This window comes from Doryrhamphus excisus, chromosome 12 (assembly GCF_030265055.1).
Source record: "Doryrhamphus excisus isolate RoL2022-K1 chromosome 12, RoL_Dexc_1.0, whole genome shotgun sequence".
Taxonomy (NCBI): domain Eukaryota; kingdom Metazoa; phylum Chordata; class Actinopteri; order Syngnathiformes; family Syngnathidae; genus Doryrhamphus; species Doryrhamphus excisus.
The window spans coordinates 955,902-981,493 of NC_080477.1; the positions used below are offsets into that span (position 1 = coordinate 955,902).

At 43.0% G+C, this 25,592-nt stretch overlaps 1 protein-coding gene across 1 annotated transcript in view; it reads left to right on the forward strand.

Moving 5' to 3' along the window:
- LOC131139261 (tyrosine-protein kinase CSK) overlaps window positions 1-25,592 on the forward strand; it is a 45,906-nt gene that overhangs the window by 14,651 nt on the left and 5,663 nt on the right. Inside the window, exons 2-9 of the mRNA XM_058088670.1 lie at window positions 10,935-11,018; window positions 11,544-11,657; window positions 11,740-11,852; window positions 15,902-16,121; window positions 22,147-22,240; window positions 23,398-23,463; window positions 23,534-23,633; window positions 23,702-23,792. Coding sequence (XP_057944653.1) covers window positions 11,004-11,018; window positions 11,544-11,657; window positions 11,740-11,852; window positions 15,902-16,121; window positions 22,147-22,240; window positions 23,398-23,463; window positions 23,534-23,633; window positions 23,702-23,792 — 813 coding nt within the window. The 5' untranslated portion in view covers window positions 10,935-11,003. The remainder of the gene's footprint in view (window positions 1-10,934; window positions 11,019-11,543; window positions 11,658-11,739; window positions 11,853-15,901; window positions 16,122-22,146; window positions 22,241-23,397; window positions 23,464-23,533; window positions 23,634-23,701; window positions 23,793-25,592) is intronic.

A 25,592-nucleotide genomic window follows, 5' to 3' on the forward strand; every position in this document is an offset into this window, starting at 1 on the left:
TATATATAGCACATCATGACTGGTTCAAGACTCTTCATCCTTGGATTTAGCAAACATCAACTGCTTGTATTGTTTCTTGAATTGGCTCATCGTTGTGCATTGTTTGATTTCCTTACTCAATCCATTCCATAGTTTGATTCCACATACTGAAATGCTATGGCTAGCATAACGTAGTCCTAGCATAGAAGTGTTTCAAATGTACTTCTTCCCTGAGATCATATTTCTCCTCTCTTGTAGAGAAGTATTGGATGACATTTTTAGCTCATTGCTTATTTTTAGCCTTATGCATTATTTTAGCTGTTTGAAGATGAACTATATCAGCAAGTTGAAGTATTTGTCATTTTACAAATAAGGAGTTAGTATGTTCTCTGTAGGCGGCATTATGAATTATCCTTACTGACCTTTTTTGCAGTACGAACCAGTGAAGATTGGGCATGAAAATGATGTCATCATATTTATCTTAAATGCTTTTTAAATCCAAGAAAGAAGCACAAGTTCATTTATTTGACATTTCATCTCATTTGCCAAAAATTAGCCAAAAATGTATTTATCACCACACTCGGTTCGCTGAAGTGTGTTTAAAATCCGAGACATGGCAACATTCCTGCGACTGGCATCATCGTTCTGCTGGGTCATGTGATTGAAACGGGCGTAAAAAGGCCTTTTGAATAACTTGACATCACTTTGGATGCTCCATTTATGGATGGAAGCAACTGGAGAAGTCCTTGATGTGGTGCTAGCCACACGGCCTCGCTCAACCCGAGAAGAAAACCAAAGTCATTTGATCAGAAATGTGCGGACCTTTGCTGACAAATGGAGGCGCTATGTTGGTGTTTTGTTTTTTTGTTTTTTTTTTTAAAAAGGAAGCTGCCCACAAATGTTTGATGTCTGATGTGGCAGATGGCCACTGCAGTTGCACCCGCTAAGCCACATCTCGTCGGGGTCCTCCCACGCTTCATTATTTACATCCCTCACATCGCCGCCCCGCTGGAGGTCTGGGCGGCCTTCTTCTCTGCATCTGGCCACCAACAAGATGATCCCATCTTTCGGCCATTTCCCATTCCCCAAAACCTCAAATATAATAAAAAACATCAAATATAATTTCTTTAAAGTACCTCAGCCTGAAATATATGTATCAAATCTTCATTGTTTTTATTTTTAACCCTTGAAAGGCCAGCATGTTTTGTGACTTTTTGAGTAAAAAAATAGACATTTCTAGAAATATTTGCTTCTTATTATTGTGACCAAGTGGTTAGCATGTTGGCCAGGGGATGGTAAATACCTGGGTTCGAATCTCCACTTGGGCATCTCTGTGGAGTTTGCATGTTCTCCCCGTAATAATAATAATAATAATAATACATTTTATTTGTATAGCGCTTTTCAAAATACTCAGACACTTTACAGAAAAATGCAGTTGAATAAAAGCAAGTAAACAGAGTAAAAGATACATTAAAATACAACATTCATTTGTTTGTACACAGCTAAAACAAGAGTAACAGCGGGGCGGGGCGCAGAAGTCAGATATAAAAAGTTAGACATTAAAAACGGATTTAAACCGTTGAAGGAGGGAAGGTCGGGACAAGCACGGAGTGAATGGGGCAAAGAGTTCCAGAGGGTGGGGGCAGCGATGGAGAAGGCTCTGCCTCCCCAGGTTGGGAGCTTGGTCTTACAGGGGAGTGCCAGGGGGTTGGAGTCTGAGGAGCGATTGTGTGGATGGAGGAGGTCTGTGAGATATGGGGGGGGTCAGATCGTGGAGGGCTTGTGTAGGTGATGAGAAGGACTTTGAAGTGAATGCGTTGGGGGACGGGAAGCCAGTGGAGTTGAGGGTTTTGGATGTTGTACCGTAGAGAATACTGTTGCAGTACTCCATTCTGGTTGGGATGAATGCATGGATCAGGGATTCAGCGGCAGAGAATTGAAGTGATGGACGGAGTCGGGCTATGTTCTTAAGATGGAAAAATGCAGTCCGGCTTGATTGTTTGACGTGGGTTCGAAAGAAATAGTAGGGTCCAGGAGGGTACTCTGGTTTCCTCCCACATTCCAAAAACATGCCTGTTAGGGTAATGAATGATATGAGTGCGAGTGTAAATGGTTGGTGGTGTCAAGTCAGCTGGGATAGGCTCCAGCAATACCCCACAACCCTAGTGAGGATAAACAGCACAGAAGATGGATGGATGATTTGGTGCATACATGGGGGTCTATGATTGTCAACATTGATTTTTATGCATTAGATGATTTCATTCAATTCATATATTGAATTCAATCATTCAAATCCGTTCAATTTATGCTTGTTGACTGAAGAGAGTACAGTAAACCTCGGATATATCGGATTCAATTGTTCCCACTGGTTTTGTCCGATATAAGCGAAATCCGTTATATGCGTATACCGGAAAATGTCCGTTTTACGCATATATGGGATTTATATCCAGTATATGCGTAAATGGGATTTTATCTGTTATAAAAAGGCACTTCCTTGACTATGTTTCCAATGTACCTGGACTGGGCAATGAAAAGAGACGTAAGGTCATGAGAATTGAACTTGATTGGACTCTGAGCATAACAAATTGTTAATTAAGCTAGGCCCTGTTACGCCCGTCAGGCCTACGTTATTTCCAATAGTGAGGTTAAGATCTCATTCACTGCTGTGCTAGTATTATTGACGTCACTCACTTTTATATTTGTCCTAAATGTGGAGCCAGGAGAAAGACAATAGCCAGTGACATCAACAAGATTAGCATAACGATGCGGCCATCCGATATATGAGAGGGAAATTTCATGGAAATGCATTGGAAGACTGGAGATTTTGTCCGAAATAGGCGAAATCCGTTATAAAAAATCCGATATATGCAATGAATTTTTATTGGAAATGCATTACAGAAAAATCGGCTCTTTTTTATATGTCCGTTGTGAGCGAATTTCCGATATATCCGAGTCCGATATATCCGAGGTTTACTGTAGTTACCTTTGCAGGCTTTACCAGGCGACGCGTCCACATTCATCCTCTCCTGCCGCCGTCCTTACTAAGGATCGACCGATACATTGGGCCGATATTTGGGTTCTTTACTTGAATCGGTATCGGCATCAGCTCGAACAAAACCATATCGCTCGATCCCCACCTCTTACTACTTCCAAAGTTGTCCAACTTGGACAATGGAATGTCTACCCTGACCCCCCCGAGGCTGTTTCAAGTGTCTGCATGTGTTTGAACTTGGAGATGAACGTGTTAGAATGTGGAGGTTACCAACGGAAGGCCGACTGTGGTACGTCGACATCCATTGCATCCGTTCCAGACCACTTTGCTAGCCGTTAAACGTACTGGCGTGGGATTTCACAGGAATGTTGTTTACCGGCGATGTGCACAATGGCCGCCGTTGTGGGGCGACGGGGCAGCCGTTGTTTAATTGAGACGTGAATAAATCGAATTCCCCTGCGGACAATATGTGACTTTCTTAATAAACAGGCAAGAATCTGGACCACGCTTGGAAGCAAGTAAACACACGAGTGTGCAGGAAGCCCCGGGCCTCTCTCTCTCTCTCTCTCCGATCTATCCCTTGCTTTTCTGTTCTGTGCACCCACTTGTTCTGTTTCCACGCTCTAATCATCGGCGGCTGCGTGCTGCGTGGAAGGCACCGTATAAATAAATGTGCTCTGCGTTGCCCTGGATGCCTGAGGTTTTTGTCACTCTCGTTTTAGCAGCGGACAATAACATTCTCAGGCCTCCCTGGTGACGTCTCCTTTCTGAGCTTTTGTCCAGAAAAATATATCATATCAATACAACTCTGTGTCCATTGTCACAGTAACGAGCCTCACTGATTGTGAGATACACTTATGTAAATATTTGAATTCATAAGAAAATGTATGCCGCTTATTATTAACCCTTGTATTATGTTACGGGTCAATTTGACCCGTTTCAGTTTTTGTGTTAATGACCCTAGATGAGGAAAAGTCACAAAATTTCATGAAAAAACAGAAAGGATAACCAGTACGTTGGTCAACACAAAAACTGAAACGGGTCAAATTGACCCGTAATATAATACAAGGGTTAACAAATCATGCTAGTTAACCTTTTATTGTGTTACGGGTCAATTTGACCCGTTTCAGTTTTTGTGTTGATGACCCTAGATGAGGAAAAGTCACAAAATTTCATGAAGAAACAGAAAGGATAACCAGTACGTTGGTCAACACAAAAACTGAAACGGGTCAAATTGACCCGTAATATAATACAAGGGTTAACAAATCATGCTAGTTAACCTTTTATTGTGTTACGGGTCAATTTGACCCGTTGCAGTTTTTGTGTTGATGACCCTAGATGAGGAAAAGTCACAAAATTTCATGAAAAAAAAGAAAGGATAACCAGTACTTTGGTCAACACAAAAACTGAAACGGGTCAAATTGACCCGTAACATAATACAAGGTTAACTAGCATGATTTGTTAACAAATCAGTTTTTGTGTTAATGACCCTAGATGAGGAAAAGTCACAAAATTTCATGAAGAAAAAGAAAGGATAACGAGTACTTTGGTCAACACAAAAACTGAAACGGGTCAAATTGACCCGTAACATAATACAAGGGTTAAGAGCAAGTATGACCACATCCTTCATCGTTGACGGACAAACGGCACGTCAGCATGGTCTTACAGCCGTGCCATAAATGCCAATCGGTAATATTCACATGCACTGACAGATATTTGGCTTATGTCATACGCTCGCTCAAAAGAATGCAACCAAAAAAATACATATTTCAACATTTTGAGTCAAGCGCATAAAGTGACATAAGACCTTAAACCAGGGGTGGGCAAACTACGGCCCGGGGGCCACATGCGGCCCACTAAGCGTTTGAATCCGGCCCGCCAGTTGCTTTCTAACTTTTAACATACATGCTGGCAACATGACTTGCAAGTTGGATGTCTTATTCAGTCAAAAAAATAAATAATAATAAAAATAATTAATTTTTTTTTTTTTAATGTAAAATTCAAGTTTGTTGTTTGATGTGGTCTGGTGTTTAAAGCGTTTGAATCCGGCCCGCCAGTTGCTTTCTAACTTTTAACATACATACATGCTGGCAACATGACTTGCAAGTCGGATGTCTTATTCAGTAAAAAAAAATAATAATAAAAATAAAATAAAAAAATAATAATAAAAATGTAAAATTCAAGTTTGTAGTTTGATGTGGTCTGATGTTTAAAATGCTCTGGAAAAAAGGGATATATGGAACATATTTAAAACATATAGCTAATAATCTGACACGTTTACAGATAAAATTATACAAATAAGTAAATAAATAAAATAAATAATAAATATATAAAAATATAATATAATTGATATATGATGTAATTAATTATTAAAGTATAATTATAATATATATATAATTAATTATATATATATAATATGTAGATTAAATATAATATATAATATAATAAATACAATTAGACAAATAATTCAAGGTGGACTGTTAGAATTATAAGCAAATACAAATATACGTATATACAAATATACATATATACAAATAAATAAATTAAATAAATTAATAATAAATATATAAAATATAATATAATAGATTAAATATAATATATATAATAAAATTAATATATATATAATATAATTAATCATTATAATATATAATAAATAAATAAAATTAGACAAATAATTAAAGGTGGACTGTTATAATTATAAGCGTAAAATAGTGTGTGTCTTATAAAAAATATATTCTGGCCCCCCGCACAGTTTTGTTAACTCAATGCGGCCCACGAGTCCAAAAGTTTGCCCACCCCTGCCTTAAACCAAAGTGGTTAGCGAGGAGAGGCTAAGAGAGCGTCGTGCCAGGAAGGATGTTGTTCATTGGTTTCCATAAGGTTCTCCAATTTGTCTCGTGCGGGTGCATCGCGTACGTCCATCAGTGTCAGACGTGCAGCATGCAACCCCTTCACCAATTCACCGATCCGTAGCTTTGATTCGGCGCACACCGGCCGATGCGGGGTGCAGCGCAGGACAACACTTTGTTAGCCGAGGCTGTTGCATCACACGCCGTGTTGCCATGACAATGTCACAGCCGCCCCCCCTGGTGCGCAGAGACCAAAATTAGAAGTGGGGAAGTGAAGAAGGAAGTGATTTTCATTCATGACTGCCATAATCTGGTAGTCCACAGTGATGGCTCATACGAAGCTACAGTGCTAACAAGTCACAGTGCCGTCTTGTTCGTCAGCACCGCATTACACGCGGTAGTGCCGTAGGTTCTTGCTCATGAGCTGTGGTTGCCCGACAGAGTGTCTATTGTGCCCTTCATCCGAGTGACGGGGGGGGGGGTGTCACGGGAACGAGACGATATTTTAACAGTACAAAAGTACAATGGTAATGGTTTAATTTCATTTGAACATGCATCAGATTCCAATTGAGTGCATCCCATAATCAGTTCCCAGTTCCACATGTCCAAAAGGAGTAGGAAGAAGCAAAGCTTATTAAATCCTACCCCTCCATCTGGTACTTTTACAATCACTAACTGTTACATTTGTTCACTTCCTGCTTTCCATAATACAGTTTAAGGTCAACTGCTTGTATTGTTTCTTGAATTGGCTCATTGTTGTGCATTGTTTGATTTCCTTACTCAATCCATTCCATAGTTTGATTCCACATACTGAAATGCTACGGCTAGCATAACGTAGTCCTAGCATAGAAGTGTTTCAAATTTAGTTATTCCCAAAGAAAACATCACTTTTTTTGCAATCCATTTCATATCTAATACATTACCTTGCTTTGCGAATAACAACTTCCGCACCGTGTGTATACTGGCGGCCCCGCCTCCTCCCACCAAGGCAAAGAGATGATATGACTGACAAAAGGGGCTCACTCCTATCACACTGTTGTTCTACGGAAGAAACGTGCCAAGGTGATGAACATCGCAGAGGGTGAACCTTCTTGTTTGGAGGCGGGAGACGAGGAAAACGGACGCGTGTGCGCACGGCAAAATTATGGAATTTTCATGTATTGTGTGCATTTTTTTCCTGAAGAAGAAATCTTGTCGCAGGATCTTGTGACGGAATTGTCAGCTTTTAGTTTAAGATGTGTAGTGAAGCCGGCAAAATGATCCAGTTCATTTTAACTTGTCAACAGTTTTTGTCGGAATTAAAAATCTGGTGATGCCAGCGCCGACCGCTCTGAATGCGAGCCCGCTTATGCCGCATTACCTCCTGTGTATTCTCCTATACCCGCCTCGCCTTCCTCTCTTAACGCCCCATATTGAGGATGCTGACTCCATTGGTCCACTGACTCCCAAGTCGCATGTACGCTTGTATGTTCAGGCCCAAAAAGACGGTAGGACTGTTGACTCATCTGGTGAACCACCACTGCATCCTGGTCGTGTGGGCAGTTTCCACCGCAGTTGTGCAAAAAGACGTTACCAACACCCACACTTTGCTCGGAGATGTGCCGAGGTGACGCACGCTCTCAGAATTAAGGTGCAGCGTCTCCATGAACTCTGCCGGGGCCCTGCGGTGAAAACTAAAACGTGTCCTTGTGAAGTTGTTGGGTTTTTTTTTTTGGCAAATGCACGGATTTCATTAGCGTGGTGGCGTAGGAATTATTCATCCACGCGGCGCTGCTTGTTGCACGTCTTGTTAAAAGGTCTGACAGTCCTATACGAGTCGTGTCAAAACATTACGACCCCATGGGGTGACTGGAAAAGGACATTTATGGTGCTCCCTACGGATTGTAGGGCAATGCTTTCAGAGACTTACTTACAGTACAGGTGTAGCTCAGTTGACTATAGTGTTGAATATACTGTTGAATATATAGTTGAATATACTGTTGAATATATAGTTGAATATACTGTTGAATATATAGTTGAATATACAGTTGAATATATAGTTGAATATACAGTTGAATATAGTGCAAAATCCAGACTTCAATGAAGACAAACTCAGTCAGTGAATGTGTTAAAAAAAAACTTTGGAGTGGCCAATTAACCTAGCATGTTTTTGGAATGTGTTAGTGTTCTTTGTAAGAACACTAAACTCATCACACACCAACTTAACCCTCAAAAGGTATAATTATGAAACCAGCTCAACCGAATCATTCATTCATTCATTCATTTTCTACTGCTTATTCTCATGAGGGTGGCGTGGGTGCTAGAGCCTATCCCAGCTGTCTTGGGGCAAGAGGCGGGGTACACCCTGGACTGGTGGCCAGCCAATCACAGGGCACATCTAGACAAACAACCATTCACACTCACATTCATACCTATGGACAATTTGGAGTCGCCAATTAACCTAGCATGTTTTTGGAATGTGTTAGTGTTCTTACAAAGAACACTAAACTCATCACACACCAACTTAACACTCAAAAGGTATAATTATGAAACCAACTCAACCGAATCATTCATTCATTCATTCATTCATTTTCTACTGCTTATTCTCATGAGGGTGGCGTGGGTGCTGGAGCCTATCCCAGCTGTCTTCGGACGAGAGGCGGGGTACACCCTGGACCGGTGGCCAGCCAATCACAGGGCACATATAGACAAACAACCATTCACACTCACATTCATACCTATGGACAATTTGGAGTGGCCAATTAACCTAGCATGTTTTTGGAATGTGTTAGTGTTCTTTGTAAGAACACTAAACTCATCACACACCGACTTAACACTCAAAAGGTATAATTATGAAACCAGCTCAACCGAATCATTCATTCATTCATTCATTTTCTACTGCTTATTCTCATGAGGGTGGCGTGGGTGCTGGAGCCTATCCCAGCTGTCTTCGGGCGAGAGGCGGGGTCCATCCTGGACCGGTGGCCAGCCAATCACAGGGCACATATAGACAAACAACCATTCACACTCACATTCATACCTATGGACAATTTGGAGTGGCTAATTAATCTAGCATGTTTTTGGAATGTGTTAGTGTTCTTACAAAGAACACTAAACTCATCACACACCAACTTAACACTCAAAAGGTATAATTATGAAACCAGCTCAACCGAATCATTCATTCATTCATTCATTTTCTACTCTATGGACAATTTGGAGTGGCCAATTAACCTAGCATGTTTTTGGAATGTGTTAGTGTTTTTACAAAGAACACTAAACTCATTACACACCAACTTAACACTCAAAAGGTATAATTATGAAACCAACTCAACCGAATCATTCATTCATTCATTCATTCATTTTCTACTCTATGGACAATTTGGAGTGGCCAATTAACCTAGCATGTTTTTGGAATGTGGGAGGAAACCGGAGTACCCGGAGAAAACCCACGCATGCACGGGGAGAACATGCTAACTCCACACAGAGATATGGCCGAGGGTGGAATTGAACCCTGGTCTCCTAGCTGTGAGGTCTGCGCGCCAACCACTCGACCGCCGTGCAGCCCAAAACTTACATTATAATTATAATTAATTACTATAATTAAATAATTATTACATCCATGTCTCAGTCCACACAGGTATCATGTCATTATGGTTGCACATAACTTACAGACACAGTCTCCAAGGCAGAAGAGTATTAGAAAGCGTTCCGTCTGATTCCTTTTGAGCGCCCAACTGCATCACAAGCTCAACTCAATGAATTATTGCGGCCACAAGGTGTCGCCAAAAACCAACCCCCCCACCCTGTGTTTTGTTGACAAATGTTCACCCTGATGTATGCAGTGGTTCACGATTGGATGAGTTACACCATGCTCTGTGTTGTTTGTGAGCCTGCATGTTTGCATCTATGCTAATGTGTAATATTAAGGACTATTCTGTGACGTGAACCACGGCGTCTCTGCAGTCTCCCCCGTGAAGAAGCGGTTGCTTTCACCCGCGGCCATCTTCACAGTAGCACTTGACTAAGTCGAGGCGGAATGTGAGCAAGCAGTGTGATGCCGAAGTGCTCCAATAGCTCTCCTCCGGAGCGTGAGACCGATCAGAATAGCCCTCGCTTGTCTCCCCTCGCCGGGCTGTGAGTGGACAACTCGGGGAGGGGGGCGGGAGTGGTGTTTGAGTAATGCAGGCGCCCTCTTGGTTAGCTCACAATACACAGCAGTTGTCTCCATCGCATCTGCAATTGTCTTGTAAATCGTCTTGCAAGCAGGTTACTTCCTGTGTCGACACCGGATGTGGCGGCGGGCTCGGCGATGCTCGCGGCCATCAGCGCATGTCTCTGCAAGGGGGGGCGCATCATCCTCGTACCCTTTTTTTGAAGCATGGTGGTAATCTTGCGTATGTTGGCCCCTCCCCTTTTGATACCGAGCACTGGAAAATATGCGTCGGCCACTTCCTCCTTCACGCATGACTCTCAACTTCCTGTTCTAGAGGCTGGTCGGAAGCCAGAGGCTTTGAGCAGTTTGGTTTTCAGGCAATTTCTTTTCAGAGAAGACTCATTAAGTATCATGTATGACACCAAAAAGGTTTTGATAAAAGGAGCAAAGTACTTTACTTCATAAAACCTTAGTTATACTGCTGTCGTACATAAATAATAATACATAATTTTAATACATAAAGCTGTGAAATTGGTGATTTTGACACGCCCCTCGGTGAGTTGTGTGACATCACTGCCAGACTACGTTCCTGGAACCACATTCAACACTGATTCTGGAAGATCTAGGAAGCTTTCTGTGCAGGTTATTGAGTGTAGCTGCTCTATAGGAGTCCACAACTCAATACAAAAGACCGAAAATGAGCATCATAGGTTCCCTTTTGATATGTTGTTTTTTTTTTTTTTTTGCTTACAATATTTTGGGTCAGCAGTAGCTCAGACCCAGGAAGGTTGCAGGTTCGAATCCAACTGCAAAATTTAAGTTTTTAAGATGTGTAATTTAAAAGTGTAGGAATTTAGGATTTGATGATCTTCAAAGTAATTTGAAGGCTGGTTACACACAAGCGGAATAAAATAACACAATGAGGTTCATGTACGTGTTGTCATGTGATTGACGGCATGTCCATCTCTGTTTTATGTCACAGCTCTGATGGTACTGACTGCACATTGAGCACCACCTGCCTGAGGTCACCTGCTCCCCACATCCTCTCATCATGTCCGGGATCCATGTAAGTCAACTATACCCCTATACATTAGGGGTGTGTATTGGCAAGAATCTGGCCATACCATACGTATCACGATACTGTTAACAAGGTGATATTTTTTTTGTTGTAGTTAAAGATTATTTCCTGGAAAAACTGAATGACACCAGCAATATGCACTTACTAAACACATGTTTATTCCATTAGAACAGTATGTTATGCTGTATCACAAACTTTCCTCTGTAAAAAGTGTAGCATTTGGATAAATAAAGCTTTAACATCCAGCTTTAAATTTACAAAAAACCCATAAAAAAACAAATAAATTATATTTAGTCTCAAGATCCTGCTCAAATGTTCACATTCTATTAGCTGTGAAAATTGCAGAGTATACAGTCCCTGACTTATCCACCATCAGAAGAGTATTTTTGTGGAACAAAGTAACTAACATCAGTAAAAAGTCCTTTTAGGATGCTCAAAATAACCATTATTTAACTAAATTGTTGTAAAAAGTCTGCATTGATACAACGCTCCCCCCACCCCCCACCCCCCCAGGCGCCCTGGTCGACGGGCACCGAATGTGTGGCCAAGTATAACTTCCAGACGGCCAACGAACAGGACCTGCCCTTCTGTAAAGGAGACGTGCTGACCATCATCGGAGTCACCAGGGTAAAAGGACTAGGATGACCCCGGCCATGAAAAGAAAAGTTATGTCTGTTCATGCTGCTAAATGTTTTTTTTTTTTGAACAGGATCCCAACTGGTACAAAGCAAAGAACATAGTGGGCAGGGAAGGCACCATTCCAGCAAATTATGTCCAGAAGAGGGAAGGAGTCAAGTCCGGAGGGAAGCTCAGTCTCATGCCGTAAGTTCCCTCAGCGATGTGGCCGTCTTTCACCGTTGAGACCCGTTCTCAGGGGCCAGAACCAAACGGTCACACAAAACACCACAGCATCAGTCGGGCTGAGATAAGAGAGAGAGCGATATGAGAGAGAGAGAGAGAGAGATGAGAGAGAGAGATGAGAGAGAGAGAGAGAGAGATGAGAGAGAGAGAGAGAGATGAGAGAGAGAGAGAGAGAGAGAGAGAGAGAGATGAGAGAGAGAGAGAGACGAGAGAGAGAGACATGAGAGGGAGAGAGAGACATGAGAGAGACATGAGAGAGACATGAGAGAGACATGAGAGAGACATGAGAGAGACATGAGAGAGACATGAGAGAGACATGAGAGAGAGATGAGAGAGAGATGAGAGAGAGATGAGAGAGAGATGAGAGAGAGACATGAGAGAGACATGAGAGAGACATGAGAGAGACATGAGAGAGACATGAGAGACATGAGAGAGACATGAGAGACATGAGAGGGAGAGAGAGAGAGACATGAGAGGGAGAGAGAGAGAGACATGAGAGGGAGAGAGAGAGAGACATGAGAGAGAGAGAGAGAGAGACATGAGAGAGAGAGAGAGAGAGAGACATGAGAGAGAGAGAGAGAGAGAGAGACATGAGAGGGAGAGAGAGACATGAGAGAGATGAGAGACATGAGAGAGGGAGACATGAGAGGGAGACATGAGAGGGAGACATGAGAGAGGGAGACATGAGAGAGAGAGACATGAGAGAGAGAGACATGAGAGAGAGAGACATGAGATGAGAGAGAGAGAGAGACATGAGAGGGGGAGAGAGAGATGAGAGAGATGAGAGAGATGAGAGAGATGAGAGGGAGACATGAGAGGGAGACATGAGAGGGAGACATGAGAGGGAGACATGAGAGGGAGACATGAGAGGGAGACATGAGAGGGAGACATGAGAGAGAGAGAGAGAGAGAGAGAGAGAGAGAGAGAGAGAGAGAGAGAGAGAGAGAGAGAGACATGAGAGAGATGAGCAGGAGAGAGAGAGACATGAGAGAGAGAGAGACATGATAGAGATGAGCAGGAGAGAGAGAGACATGAGAGAGAGAGAGACATGAGAGGGGGAGAGAGAGACATGATAGAGAGAGACATGATAGAGAAAGAGAGAGATGAGAGAGAGGGGGAGAGGGAAAGGGAGAGGGAAAGGGAGAGAGAAAGGGAGAGAAACATGCAAATAAGATAAGACAGGAAATGACAGCAACAATAACAACCATCAACTATTTTGACTTTGTGCTACGTCTCCACGCCAGACGCAGCGTCCCGCTTTTCCCCGTCCATAAAACCACCCGATCCATATCGCCAAAGCTGCTTTCCAATCCGGACCTCTGTTGTCTGACCCCGATCGTACCCCCCCCCCCCCCCCCCCCCCCCCCCCCCCCCCCCCGAAAAGGAAATCAATGTAGAGCGCGGCTGGAATATGCAGCCGTCAGACGGCGCACCCTTTTGCTCCCAGCCGGCACCTTTGAACTCGGGTCATTGGGTCATCCTGCCCCGCCCTGCTGTTACGCAACTCACATTACTGATGAATTTGTCTTCCACTCCTTTTGTTTTCCTGTCGTTTGGAAAACATCTTGGCAAGTGCCGTCACTTTTGTTTGGCCTAAACCGGCTCCTACTCACTGCTTCAATTATGTTTTATTATATATATATATATATATATATATATATATATATATATATATAATATCTAATACATAAATCCACACATGACTGAATACGATATGCGACGACCTGCTGTTGCTCTCACTTGTTGATCCATTCATGAATTAGCAACAGATGTTTTTGGGAGGCCGCTCCCTCTTTATTGGGGTTACATAATTGCTTCAGCTGTGGTCTTCTGGCCCACTGACACCCGATACCCGGCAGAGAGCAGTGTCCATCAGCTGGCTGCCCACCCCTCCTTACTGCCCCCAAGAGGCGGAACCTGTGCAACATAATGTGCTAGTTTGTATTCTCCCCGGGATATTGCCTTTCGCTGTCCAGCCAGATCACGGATGACAGTATTCCCATTTATTATTCCGTACCTCAAAGCAAGTCCCGCTAAATGAGTCGTCTCGGTAGCCCGTTTGCGTTTTGTGTGCCCCTGGGATTACAGCTCGTTAAGGAGTCTCCCGTCCGCCGGTAGACGCAGCCTGCTTCTGCGCCTGATCTAATCAACTCGGACCGCATTAAGCTGCTTTGCCGCAAAGCCCTCCGCTGTCTGCGGAGGCGGAGGTCGAAGATGAGGACGGGCCGGCCGCCCGGTGGGACAGACAGACGGGTGGATGGATGAAGGCGGCCGCTGCAAATGGCCTAAATCAATTAGTGCAATTGAATCGCCACCGCTTCACCGGCCGAGGCTCAAGGCGTGCAGCCGACTCCTCTTTGGGGTTAATGCAGCTTCCTGCTCCGGCCGCTGACACGGATCAATGAGTTAATCCTCATGGCGGAGCGCCCCCAAAGAGTAGCCGGGCTTTTGTCTGTGGAAGTCGCCACGTTATGTAATACCTTTTTGCAGCTGAGTGCATTTATCAGTTGGCCAGCACAACCAAAAAAAAAATGCAACAAACTATAAAAGGTTGAAAGCTCCGATTTTGTTTATGTTCAGTTTTTCCATCGGGAACACTAGTAGCCCTGACCCTAAAACGGAATGAATCGGTTCCAGAGTCACAGGCTGCGTTCCCACATCCATCCATCCATTTTCCTCCGCTTATCCGGGTCCGGGTCGCGGGGGCAGCAGTCTTAGTTGGGAAGCCCAGACTTCCCGGTCCCCGGCCACCTCCTCCAGCTCCACCGGGAGGACACCAAGGAGTTCCCAGGCCAGCTGTGCCCACATCATTTGGGTTCAATTGCTAGTTTCCGCCACACTTTCCCACTCAAATCCTGTTTGGATTCTTTCATTAAGGAACTCCATCACTGGCTTTTGCTGCTGTCACAATTTCTTCTTTATTTATTTTTTTGGCATTTTCCGGTTATTGCTGAGCCGACATCATCACAGCATCCGAGTCCATCCCGGGCCACTTAGACGCATCCCATGTAGTATGGTAGTAATCCGCAAAAGGTGTATAAAGCAGTAACATACACAAACATGCATACAGTACACAGTAACATACACTAAAACACTTTTTTGCCTTTCTCCTTTTTGGTTTTTTAATGTAACGACTTAATGTAATGACTTTATTTCCATAATATTTCGACTTTATTCTTGTAATATAACATTACAACTTGAGAAAATTATTTTTTTCCACAATATTATGACTTCATCCTCATCAAATTTATTAAAAACAGAAAAATATACAAACTTTTTCAGTGCTTTGGTTCCGATTTTCGACAATAAAAGCTCTGATAAAACATTTCTGTTGTTCTCAAATTTTTTTCTGCACAAAATAAGACGAAAAATAAATAAATCAAGAATAAAGAAAACCAATAAATCAGTAATAAATAAATAAATATAATAATAATAAAACGGCAAATAATAAAACCTTAATAAACCACATATAGTTGGTGGGTAGACAAATGATTTTTTTCATATTAAAATGAACAAAGCATTATTAGAGCCCTGTAGACATGACAAAACACGACTATAGTCACATTTATACTCTTTTTATTTACAACATATTGCGCAACTGCAGGGTCTTGAGACACATGCTAACTCGCATACTAGAGAGCTAGCGACCTAAACAGTAGCCTTCAAGTTATTTCCTTTAAACTTAAATAGCCAAAAACTTACCACTTCCACACGGATAGGGAGGATAACTATTAACAGTTATTTAACCTTTAACATGAACATGAATCAAACGTAATACTTTTTTCTGGGTACATGATACCATACAGCATCCATATCAAACTTGCGCGGGCCGCACTAACATTAAACTTTCATATCAAGGCGGGGGCCACATTTGGCCCGCGGGCCGCGTGCTTGAGACCCCTGATGTAATGTATGGAAGTGCGTGACTGTGTTTGTTGCTTTTTATACGAAGATTTGAAACTCATGACACACCCCTCGCTGACTCTTCCATTCCTCCCGACTTGCACCAGCTGGTTCCACGGGAAGATCACCCGGGAGCAGGCGGAGCGGCTCCTCTACCCGCCGGAGACGGGTCTGTTCCTGGTGAGGGAGAGCACCAACTACCCCGGCGACTACACCCTGTGCGTCAGCTGCGACGGCAAAGTGGAGCACTACCGCATCATCTACCACAACGGCAAGCTCACCATCGACGAGGAGGAGTACTTTGACAACCTCATGCAGCTGGTTGAGGTGAGCACAGGCGGAAAATGAGCGCTTTGATCATCCCGGAAACGCGCTGACCAGCAACCTCGCGGTGCCGATGGAAGCGCATCCTGCCCTCAAACTGCAGCTGTGTTGAGGGAGGGAGGCGATGCGAAACTTTGGCTGCAGTTTTTCCCACATCAAGAGTTTTTGTTTTTTCAGGAAGATGAGCTTTTCAAGTTTATTTAAAAAAAGATGCGTGCAAGGGGAATAATATCATTCTGATCTCAATAGACTGCAGACACTTCTTGTTTGCTAAAAAACATTTTTTTTAGGAATACCTGAAATATGAAATGATAAAAAAATTTCATAACGAAGATATTTAAAAAAAAAAACAACCTGACCGGGTCGTTTTTGACCCACTTATGGAAGGTTGGGGTAGTAACACAGAAACAAAAAAATCTTAAAATGTATAAAAGGTACGTTAAAAATGTGAATGTCATGATATCAAAAACATGTTTTTTGAGGAATACCTGGAATATGAAATGATAAAAAATTTTCATAACAAAGATATTTCAAGAAAACAACCTGACCGGGTCATTTTTGACCCACTTATGGAAGGTTGGGGTAGTAACACAGAAACAAAAAAATCTTAAAATGTATAAAAGGTAAGTTAAAAATGTGAATGGCATGATATCAAAAACATGTTTTTTGGGTCATTTTTGACCCACTTCTGCATCTAAGGCAGGGGTCTCAAAGTCAATTTACTTGGGGGCCACTGGAGCTTGGGTCTGGGCGAGACTGGTCTGCATCAGGTTTTCCAAAAAAAAAAAAAACGCATTTATTAAAAACAGAAAAATGAATAAATTTTGCTTTGGTTTTTTTTGATTTTCTACAAGAAAAGCTCTGATAAAACATTCCGCTGTTCTCAAATATCTTACTTTTTATTTTTCTACACAGAATAAGATGAAAAATAAATAAACAAATAAAGAAAATCAATCAATCGGTAATAAATAAATTAATATAATAATAAAACAGCAAATAATAAAAACTTAAGAAAGCACATATAGTTGGTGGGTAGACAAATGATTTTTTTCAGATTAAAACTAACAAAGCATTATTAGAGCCCTGTAGACATGACAAAACACGACTATAGTCACATTTATACTCTTTTTATTTACAACATATTGCGCAACTGCAGGGTCTTGAGACACATGCTAACTCGCAAACTAGAGAGCTAGCCACCTAAACGGTAGCCTTCAAGTTATTTCCTTTAAACTTAAATAGCCAAAAACTTACCACTTCCACACGGATAGAGAGGATAACTATTAACAGTTATTTAACCTTTAACATGAACATGAATCAAAGGTAATATTTTTTTCTGGGTACATGATACCATACAGCATCCATATCAAACTTGCGCGGGCCGCACTAACATTAAACTTTCATATCAAGGCGGGGGCCTCAAACTAGTGTCCTGTGGGCCACATTTGGCCCGCGGGCCGCGTGTTTGAGACCCCTGATCTAAGTGTTAAACAAAGGGATATTATGTGGATTGCATTAAAAAAAAAAACGTATCCTATTAACGGCTCCAGTTCCAGCCACCCATCCTCTTGTTTCCTCTCCACCACAACGTTAACGAATGAACCCAAATAACGTATCATTAATTAGCATGCTTGCATAACTGCACAAACACAACAAGACCGCCATCAAGTGTCCCCGCGGGGATTTTGCCGAAACATCTCACTCGCATCAAAGTCGGGCCTGGTGTGTTATCAAAGCGCCGCAAGGCAGATCCAGGCAGACTTTCATCCTGTCCGATAACAAGAACTGCGGGCACCGACCGACCGGAGCTTATTGAGCTTTTTAATTGGACCGGCGTGGACGGCGAGGACGCCGCGTCTTTTGCGTGTTTGTCATTGGCGGCCTCCAGGCTTGTGTTTCTGCCTCATCCTCCTCATCTCTTTGTTATGCATCCCTACAGTTGGCCGTCTACCGTTCCCTCCTCTTCCTCCCTCGTCTATCTATAGCCGCTCCCCGCCCGCATTTCCCCGCGTCTTCCCTTTTACGCCGCCGTCGCCTACCAGAGGATTCCTTGCATTCTTGTGTGTGCTTTCCGGTCCGGCCAGACCCACTCCCTGTGGCCTGTCACAGCAGGCTCCATATAGCCTCCCGCTGTGATGTCATACGTGCCGATCCGTGGGTTGTCTCTACTTGGTTTTGCTCTGGTTGGCGTGCAGTTCAACCCTCAACCCCCCCCCCAAATGATGCAGGACTCCGTCATGGGTCCAGCATCCCCACGTTAGTCTTACATAACGCATTGTTAGCCCTTCTCAAGGCGAGTCACGGTGCGGCGTGGGAAACCCGCTTCACCACATCTCCCCCCGGTGGCTACCATCGCAACTGCACCCTGTGCCCCGATTCGTCATGCTGCAGTTTAGCAATTAGTTTTGCCACAAAGTCGCTTTTGCCCTCCAGTGGCCCCCATGTGACTTAAGAATCTGTCTGCCACCGACATCTCACACACTCGCCGCTTCCTAAAATAAGTAATCCCCCACCCAACCCCCCCCCGCCACACACAGTCTCACACTACATCCTGTCGCCATCCAGCAGAACTTCCTCTTGCTTTTTATGTGACCTTTTACTTGTCATAGCATCCTCATCGCATAACCGCCACGTCACTCTCGCTCACGCTCCGACCGCTCTGCAGTGGACCTGCGACAGTGATGATGTCATCGCTGTCCAATGACAAAGCACGCATCCCCGAGTGGCATGCCAAGAGGTTGTTGTTGTTGTTTTATCAAATGAAAGGGGCGGGACAATTAACCCGATTTTGCAACACATGCTTATCATTAGCCGATGACTGTATGCACTAATAATTAACTAAACATATTTACAATACATTTTACTAAGGACTACACAACGCGAGAACATTACATCAAACATATAAGAATATCTAAATATGAAAAGAAAACCCGTAACCACAGATCTCCTAAGCGTTGCACTGAAATGCCGTGTAGTTTTTACAAGTAATAGTTTGAAGGATTTAAACTGCAAAAAGGGTTCTGCTTGTTCAATCACTCGGAGTAAAAAGATGTGACAGCATCGTCAAACACTTGCAACGTACAAAAGGTACGACAGGCCCTGACGAAACAATAAACGGCAAAGTAAATGGCTTTCATCCTGAAAGGAGGCAAACGTCGTCGTTTATCTGCTCTCTTGTATCGATGTTGCTCCCGCTCGCCGACTGACGCCTCGTTTGTCACCGCCTGTTGCAGGTTCTCCTCTACGGGAATCGGAAACATCACAAGCACTTTAGATGTCCTTTTTTTTCTTTTTTTTTAATTTAGGGCAGAGGTAGGGCTCTTTTGATGACACTATCTGGCTCTCAAGCATTTCTTACCACAATAAAAATGTATTTTTGCTAACATTTTAAAGTAAACATCACAGAAATGATAAAAAAATTAATATTAAAACATAAATAAAATAAATATTAAAAATAATATTAAAAATCAAAATTTTCTTATGCATTTTAATTCGTCCATCTATTTTCTACTGCAATACCGCCGACCATATCTATCTTTCCTGATGATATTTTCCAGGTCAAACACCAAAACTTGATTATTACTGGGTAATGCTGTAGTCTCGGTCATTGAGATGTCAAAAAAACATGTAAATATAAACTTTCCTCCTTTAGTCAAATAGCTAAAGCTGCAGAACCAAGCCTTCTGGTGATGATGGCCAAAAGAATGAAATACGTGTACTGAATACGGTTCAAAACTACTGCGCTGCTCACGAAAGTGTGCTGGCCACACCCCATTGGCGTGGGGTAGTGTGCCTGGTCTACGTAATTAGAGCCCATTATATCTAAAACTGTTGGTCTTACATAAAAATGCACACATTTTATTGCATTCAAAATGTATATGGCTCTCACAGATACACATTTTAAAATATCTGGCCTTCATGGCTCTCTTAGCCAAAAAGGTTCCCGACCCCTGATTTAGGGTCTCTCCCAAATATGTATAGAACAGTATGTTATGCTGTATCACAAACTTTCCTCTGTAAAAACTTAAAGTGTAGCATTTGGATAAATTAAGCTTTAATTAACATCCAACAACAAAAAAAATAAATAAATGAAATGATGTCTCAAGATCCTGCTCAAATGTTCCCATTCTATTAGCTATAGTCCCTGACTTATCCACCATCAGAAGAGTATTTTTGTGGAACAAAGTAACTAACATCAGTAAAAAGTCCTTTTAGGATGCTTGAAATAAGCATTATTTAACTAAATAGTCATATCAATTTGAAAAACAAAATATACCTGCAATATCCCAGTACTACTTTTGTAGTATACATAAGGACCTTGGCGTTGCTTGCTAGCGGCAGGTCCTCATGGTGTCTCGCTAAGTGGACTCGCAGATTTGTCGTGTTTCCCCGAATACTTTATGGTCTCTCCCAAATATGTTTACACATTAAGCGCTATTGATGTGTTTTCAGATTCAATGCTTTTTTTTTTATATTTGTTTTTTCTTTGCTGGTGTAATTAGCAGGTCCTGGACCAGAACTGAAACCGGTTTAAGAATGGGTGTGGACAAAGCATTATTGTGTATATTTAGGAGGATATAGCCCCTTAAAGTTAAGGTTACATGATGTTACCCCGTGGTTCTGGACGCATTTCGGTGTCGAGGAATCTAGTTCCGGTTCGTCGGTGGGGGCCACTTAACCAAAGAGTTGGTCCTTTTGTGCATGTAAACACTGACACATACACAAAAACGGACAGGCGTTCCGAATAGGGATCGATTGATATGGTTTTTTTGGGGGCTGATGCCGATTTTTTTCCATCATCCTTCGCCGATGGCCGATTTTGCTTGGGCCGATATTTGTGGACGATACTGCTTTTGATCCCATTTTTGAAAAAATGACCATGATAACAAATATTCCAGGTCTCATGTTTAAAGACATATTTATTGAAATGTAAACACGGAACACAGTAGCATTCAGCTTTCTTAAACACACATTTAAACGGCATTATCAACTTTCAAAGGAGTAAATATTTTATATTTAAATTTATTTAAATTTATTATTATCTTTTATTATCTATTTAAAATTTATTATTATTATTATTATCATCATTATGCTTGTGTCCCTTTTTTCAGGAGCACTTTGTAAACAACAGACCACATCAAATAACAAAATTGATACAACCATCAAAAGGTTGGCTCAAGCCACGATGCCAGTTTGTATGTTGAGTTTAAATGAAATACTTTGGAAAGAACGGACGGGCCGTATTCAAACACTTGGCGGGCCGGATGTGGCCCCCGGGCCGTAGTTTGCCCACCCCTGCTCTATTACTTGTGAAAACACGCCCTTGATGTGATTCATCAGTGGGGGCGGGCTACCGCGACTACGTTAAATAACTGTTAATAGTTATCCTCCCTATCCGTGTGGAAGTGGTAAGTTTTTGGCTATTTAAGTTTAAAGGAAATCACTTGAAGGCTACCGTTTAGGTCGCTAGCTCTCTCGTTTGCGAGTTAGCATGTGTCTCAAGACCCTACAGTTGCGCAATATGTTGTAAATAAAAGTATAAATGTGACTATAGTCGTGTTTTGTCATGTCTACGGGGCTCTAATAATGCTTTGTTCATTTTAATCTGAAAAAAATGTGTGTTGCGGGGTCCTCTGTAAATCATGCGGCGGAAAATATATCGGTGATCCCACGCGCGTATCGGCCGATACCGATGCAAGGAAAAAAAACGCAAATATCGGGCCGGCCGATGTATCGGCCGATCCTTAGTTCCGAGCCATTGTGAGGTCTGATTGTTTTGGAGGAGGCATTTTTGTGACGCAAATGTGTTCCTCTTGACTTACGTGACCCCTGCAGGTAGTGCATAAAGTCCGCAAGGGTGCTCCGCAATGCCCAGACGGGTCTGCAAAGTGTAGCGCCTATAACTATTTGTGGTCCTCTGTGGAAATCACTCGCGGCTTTTTGCAAGATTCCGTTCTATTTCAAGCAAACTCCGGCGATTCTAAAGTGTATCATCAAACGTTTAAAGGTCATTTGTCTGTCGTTGCAGCATTACACCAAAGACGCCGATGGCCTCTGCACCAGCCTCATCAAACCCAAGCTGATGGAGGGCACCGTGGCGGCGCAGGACGAGTTCTCCAGGAGTAAGGACACCATGGGCTCATTAAACGGATCCGTCGCGGGGCGGGGCTGGGCGGGACGTCGCTGCATTTCCCTCGTCGAAAACATTAAGTCCAACAAAAGCAGTAATCGCGTTAAACGCCGCGGGGCTCCTTCTTATCTGTCTGACTGCTGAGCTGCGGCAAGGTCGGCGCTAAGCCGCTAACCCCCCCCCTCCACCTGTCATTCCAACCTCCATCTTGTCCAACCTCTGACCTCCAGATACAGTAGATACTGACATTATTCTACTACCACAGGGGTGCTCACACTTTTTCAGCTTGCGAGCTACTTTTAAAATGGCCGAGTCAAAATGATCTACCCACTACAAAAATGCAAAACATCTATTTATTTTCAAATGTATTGAGGATTATTTGTACGTACAATGTATGTTGATGTACCTTACATAACCAAATGAGCCAATATTGCAAAACACACATAATTAACTATTAACATTTTTTGTAATTACCTGAGTTTACTTTGATGACTTGCACTGAATTGAACCAGCCAGGGATGCATAGTCCGGACAGTAGCTGCTGATAGCCAGCCTCAAGCACACTTCCAAATGTTTATCAGTCATGGATAATATCTGTATCACAATATCCGTATAATATTCCATATCCGTATGGAAGTGATATGTTTTTTGCCTTTTTACTTGGTCCAGCTCCTTCACTCATTTTAGTGACCATAAACTTTAGCGAGGGCTTAAAATCTGACGCAATTCGCTGACTAGCTTAGCACTTTGCATCGTTGTTTACGCATGAGCGGTGACCTAAAGGTCAAAATTCAGTTGTCATCTGACTGGTTGTCCTGTATGTCAATCAAGTAACGGGGATGGATGATAGGCTGACATCGTAAGTTCTGCTGCACTTAGAGACGTTGTTTGATTTGATTGGTCGCCCGAAGGGCAACATTCAGTTGTCATCTGAATGGCTGCCCTGTATGTCAATCAAGTGACGGCATTGATGCTGGGATGATATTTTTTTAATGTCACGCCGCGATCGACCAGTACCACCTCCGCGATCGACCGGTAGATCACGATCGACTTAATGAGCACCCCTGTACTACCAAGTACTCTGGAACGCGTGCGCTAAATGAACCCAAAAAGGACGTCTGCCTGACTTGTGTGTGATCTCCCCCGCAGGCGGCTGGGCCTTGAACAGGAAGGAGCTGAAACTCCTGCAGACCATCGGCAAAGGAGAGTTTGGAGGTCAGTATCGTGTTTAAGAAGGAAATAAATGTCATGACCGTGGCCAACTAATCCCCGGGCTCGTCTTCAGATGTCATGGTGGGAGACTACAGAGGGACCAAAGTGGCAGTCAAGTGCATCAAGAACGACGCCACAGCGCAGGCTTTCATCGCAGAGGCCTCCGTCATGACGTAAGTTCTTGTGACCAATCAGTTCCCGGACGGCGTGGAGCTGAATGGAAGCCTCTGTGTGGGTGCAGGCAACTGAGACACAACAACCTGGTGCAGTTGCTGGGAGTCATCGTGGAGGAGAGGGGAAGCCTCTACATCGTCACGGAGTACATGGCCAAGGTACCGGTGAAAGTACTTTCACACGAATTGCTGCAGATGCAGACTTGAAGGTGGTGAGCACGTCTGAGTAATACTGCACTCCCTCCGCTCTACTATGGTTCTCTGATAGTAGTGATGTCAGTAGTACTGTGAAGATATTCCATTAGGACAAATCAATGGGTACAATTAGTCAAAGTCCTTACCTTCAGGTACACAAACTACATTCATTCATTTTCTACCGCTTTTTCCTTTTTCGCGGGGGGTGCTGGAGCCTATCCCAGCTGTCTTCGGGCGTAAGGCGGGGTACACCCTGGACTGGTCGCCAATCTCAGGGCACATATAGACAAACAACCATTCACACTCACATTCATACCTATGGACAATTTGGAGTGGCTAATTAACCTAGCATGTTTTTGGAATGTGGGAGGAAACCGGAGTACCCGGAGAAAACCCACGCATGCACGGGGAGAACATGCACAGAGATGCCCGAGGGTGGGATTGAACCCTGGTCTCCTAGCTAACCCCTAGACCACCGTGCCGCCCACACAAACTACAGTTAAATGTATATTTGGATATATATGTATACCAGTCTTGAGAAGCAGAAAGTAGACGTAGTATTGGTATTAGGGCTGGGTTAAACGATTATTTCTGTAATCGATTAATCTAGAAAATAGTTTTTCGATGCATCGATTAATCCCTGAAAGCACAGGTTAAGTGGTGCGGTTTGGATGAATGACGGGATTAATCATTGCAAACAAGGAAATAAAAAAAAAACGGTGCTGGTGCATCGCAGTTGTGCTTTTGTGATATTCCATCTCAATTTTGCATAGGTCACAAACCAGCACATCGTTACCTTTCGGCGTGAAGTATTCCAATACTTTGGATACTCTGTTGCGTGGTACAGTAAACCTCGGATATATCGGACTCGGATATATCGGAAATTCGCTCACAACGGACAGATAAAAAAGAACCGATTTTTCTGTAATGCATTTCCAATAAAAATTCATTGCATATATCAGATTTTTTATAACGGATTTCGCCTATTTCGGACAAAATCTCCAGTCCCGTTCCAATGCATTTCCATGAAATTTCCCTGGCATATATCGGATGGCCGCATCGTGGCGCTCCGATTCGCCGAATCGTGACAGGCCGCTATATGACGTCATTTGCAGCGTTTGCAGCGTTGCCTGCGCGTCCAGGTACATTGGAAACATAGTCAAGGAAGTGCCTTTTTATAACGGATAAAATCCCATTTACGCATATACCGGATATAAATCCCATATATGCGTAAAACGGACATTTTCCGGTATACGCATATAACGGATTTCGCTTATATCGGACAAAACCAGTGGGAACAATTGAATCCAATATATCCGAGGTTTACTGTATTTTCTTCTGGCCGGACTCACTGAAACTTGCCGCCGCCGTGTTTTGATTCTGAGTAGCGATGTGGCGTTCGTGAACGAACGGGTCAAAAGAAGTTCTTTTTTGCGAACGAATGAACCGCTCATAAAATACCCGTTCAGTCCACCGTCCGTTTTGTTCATGACCGACACAGCACGAGTTGGTGAGCTGTTGAGTCGTAACGAACGTGAACATGAGTGAACGGACTGAGATCACAGGGGGAGATCACACGCTATAACGACCAATTGACCGAAATGAACGGATCTTTTTACTGAATGAAGCGGAATGATCCCGTTCACTGAAATGAACGCTTTAGTCCACCGCTAATTCTGAGTGAAGATGCATCAACATGCAGTTCTTGGTGTCGACGTATTTTTTGTGTCGATGTCATCGATGACGTCGACACGTCGTCCCAGC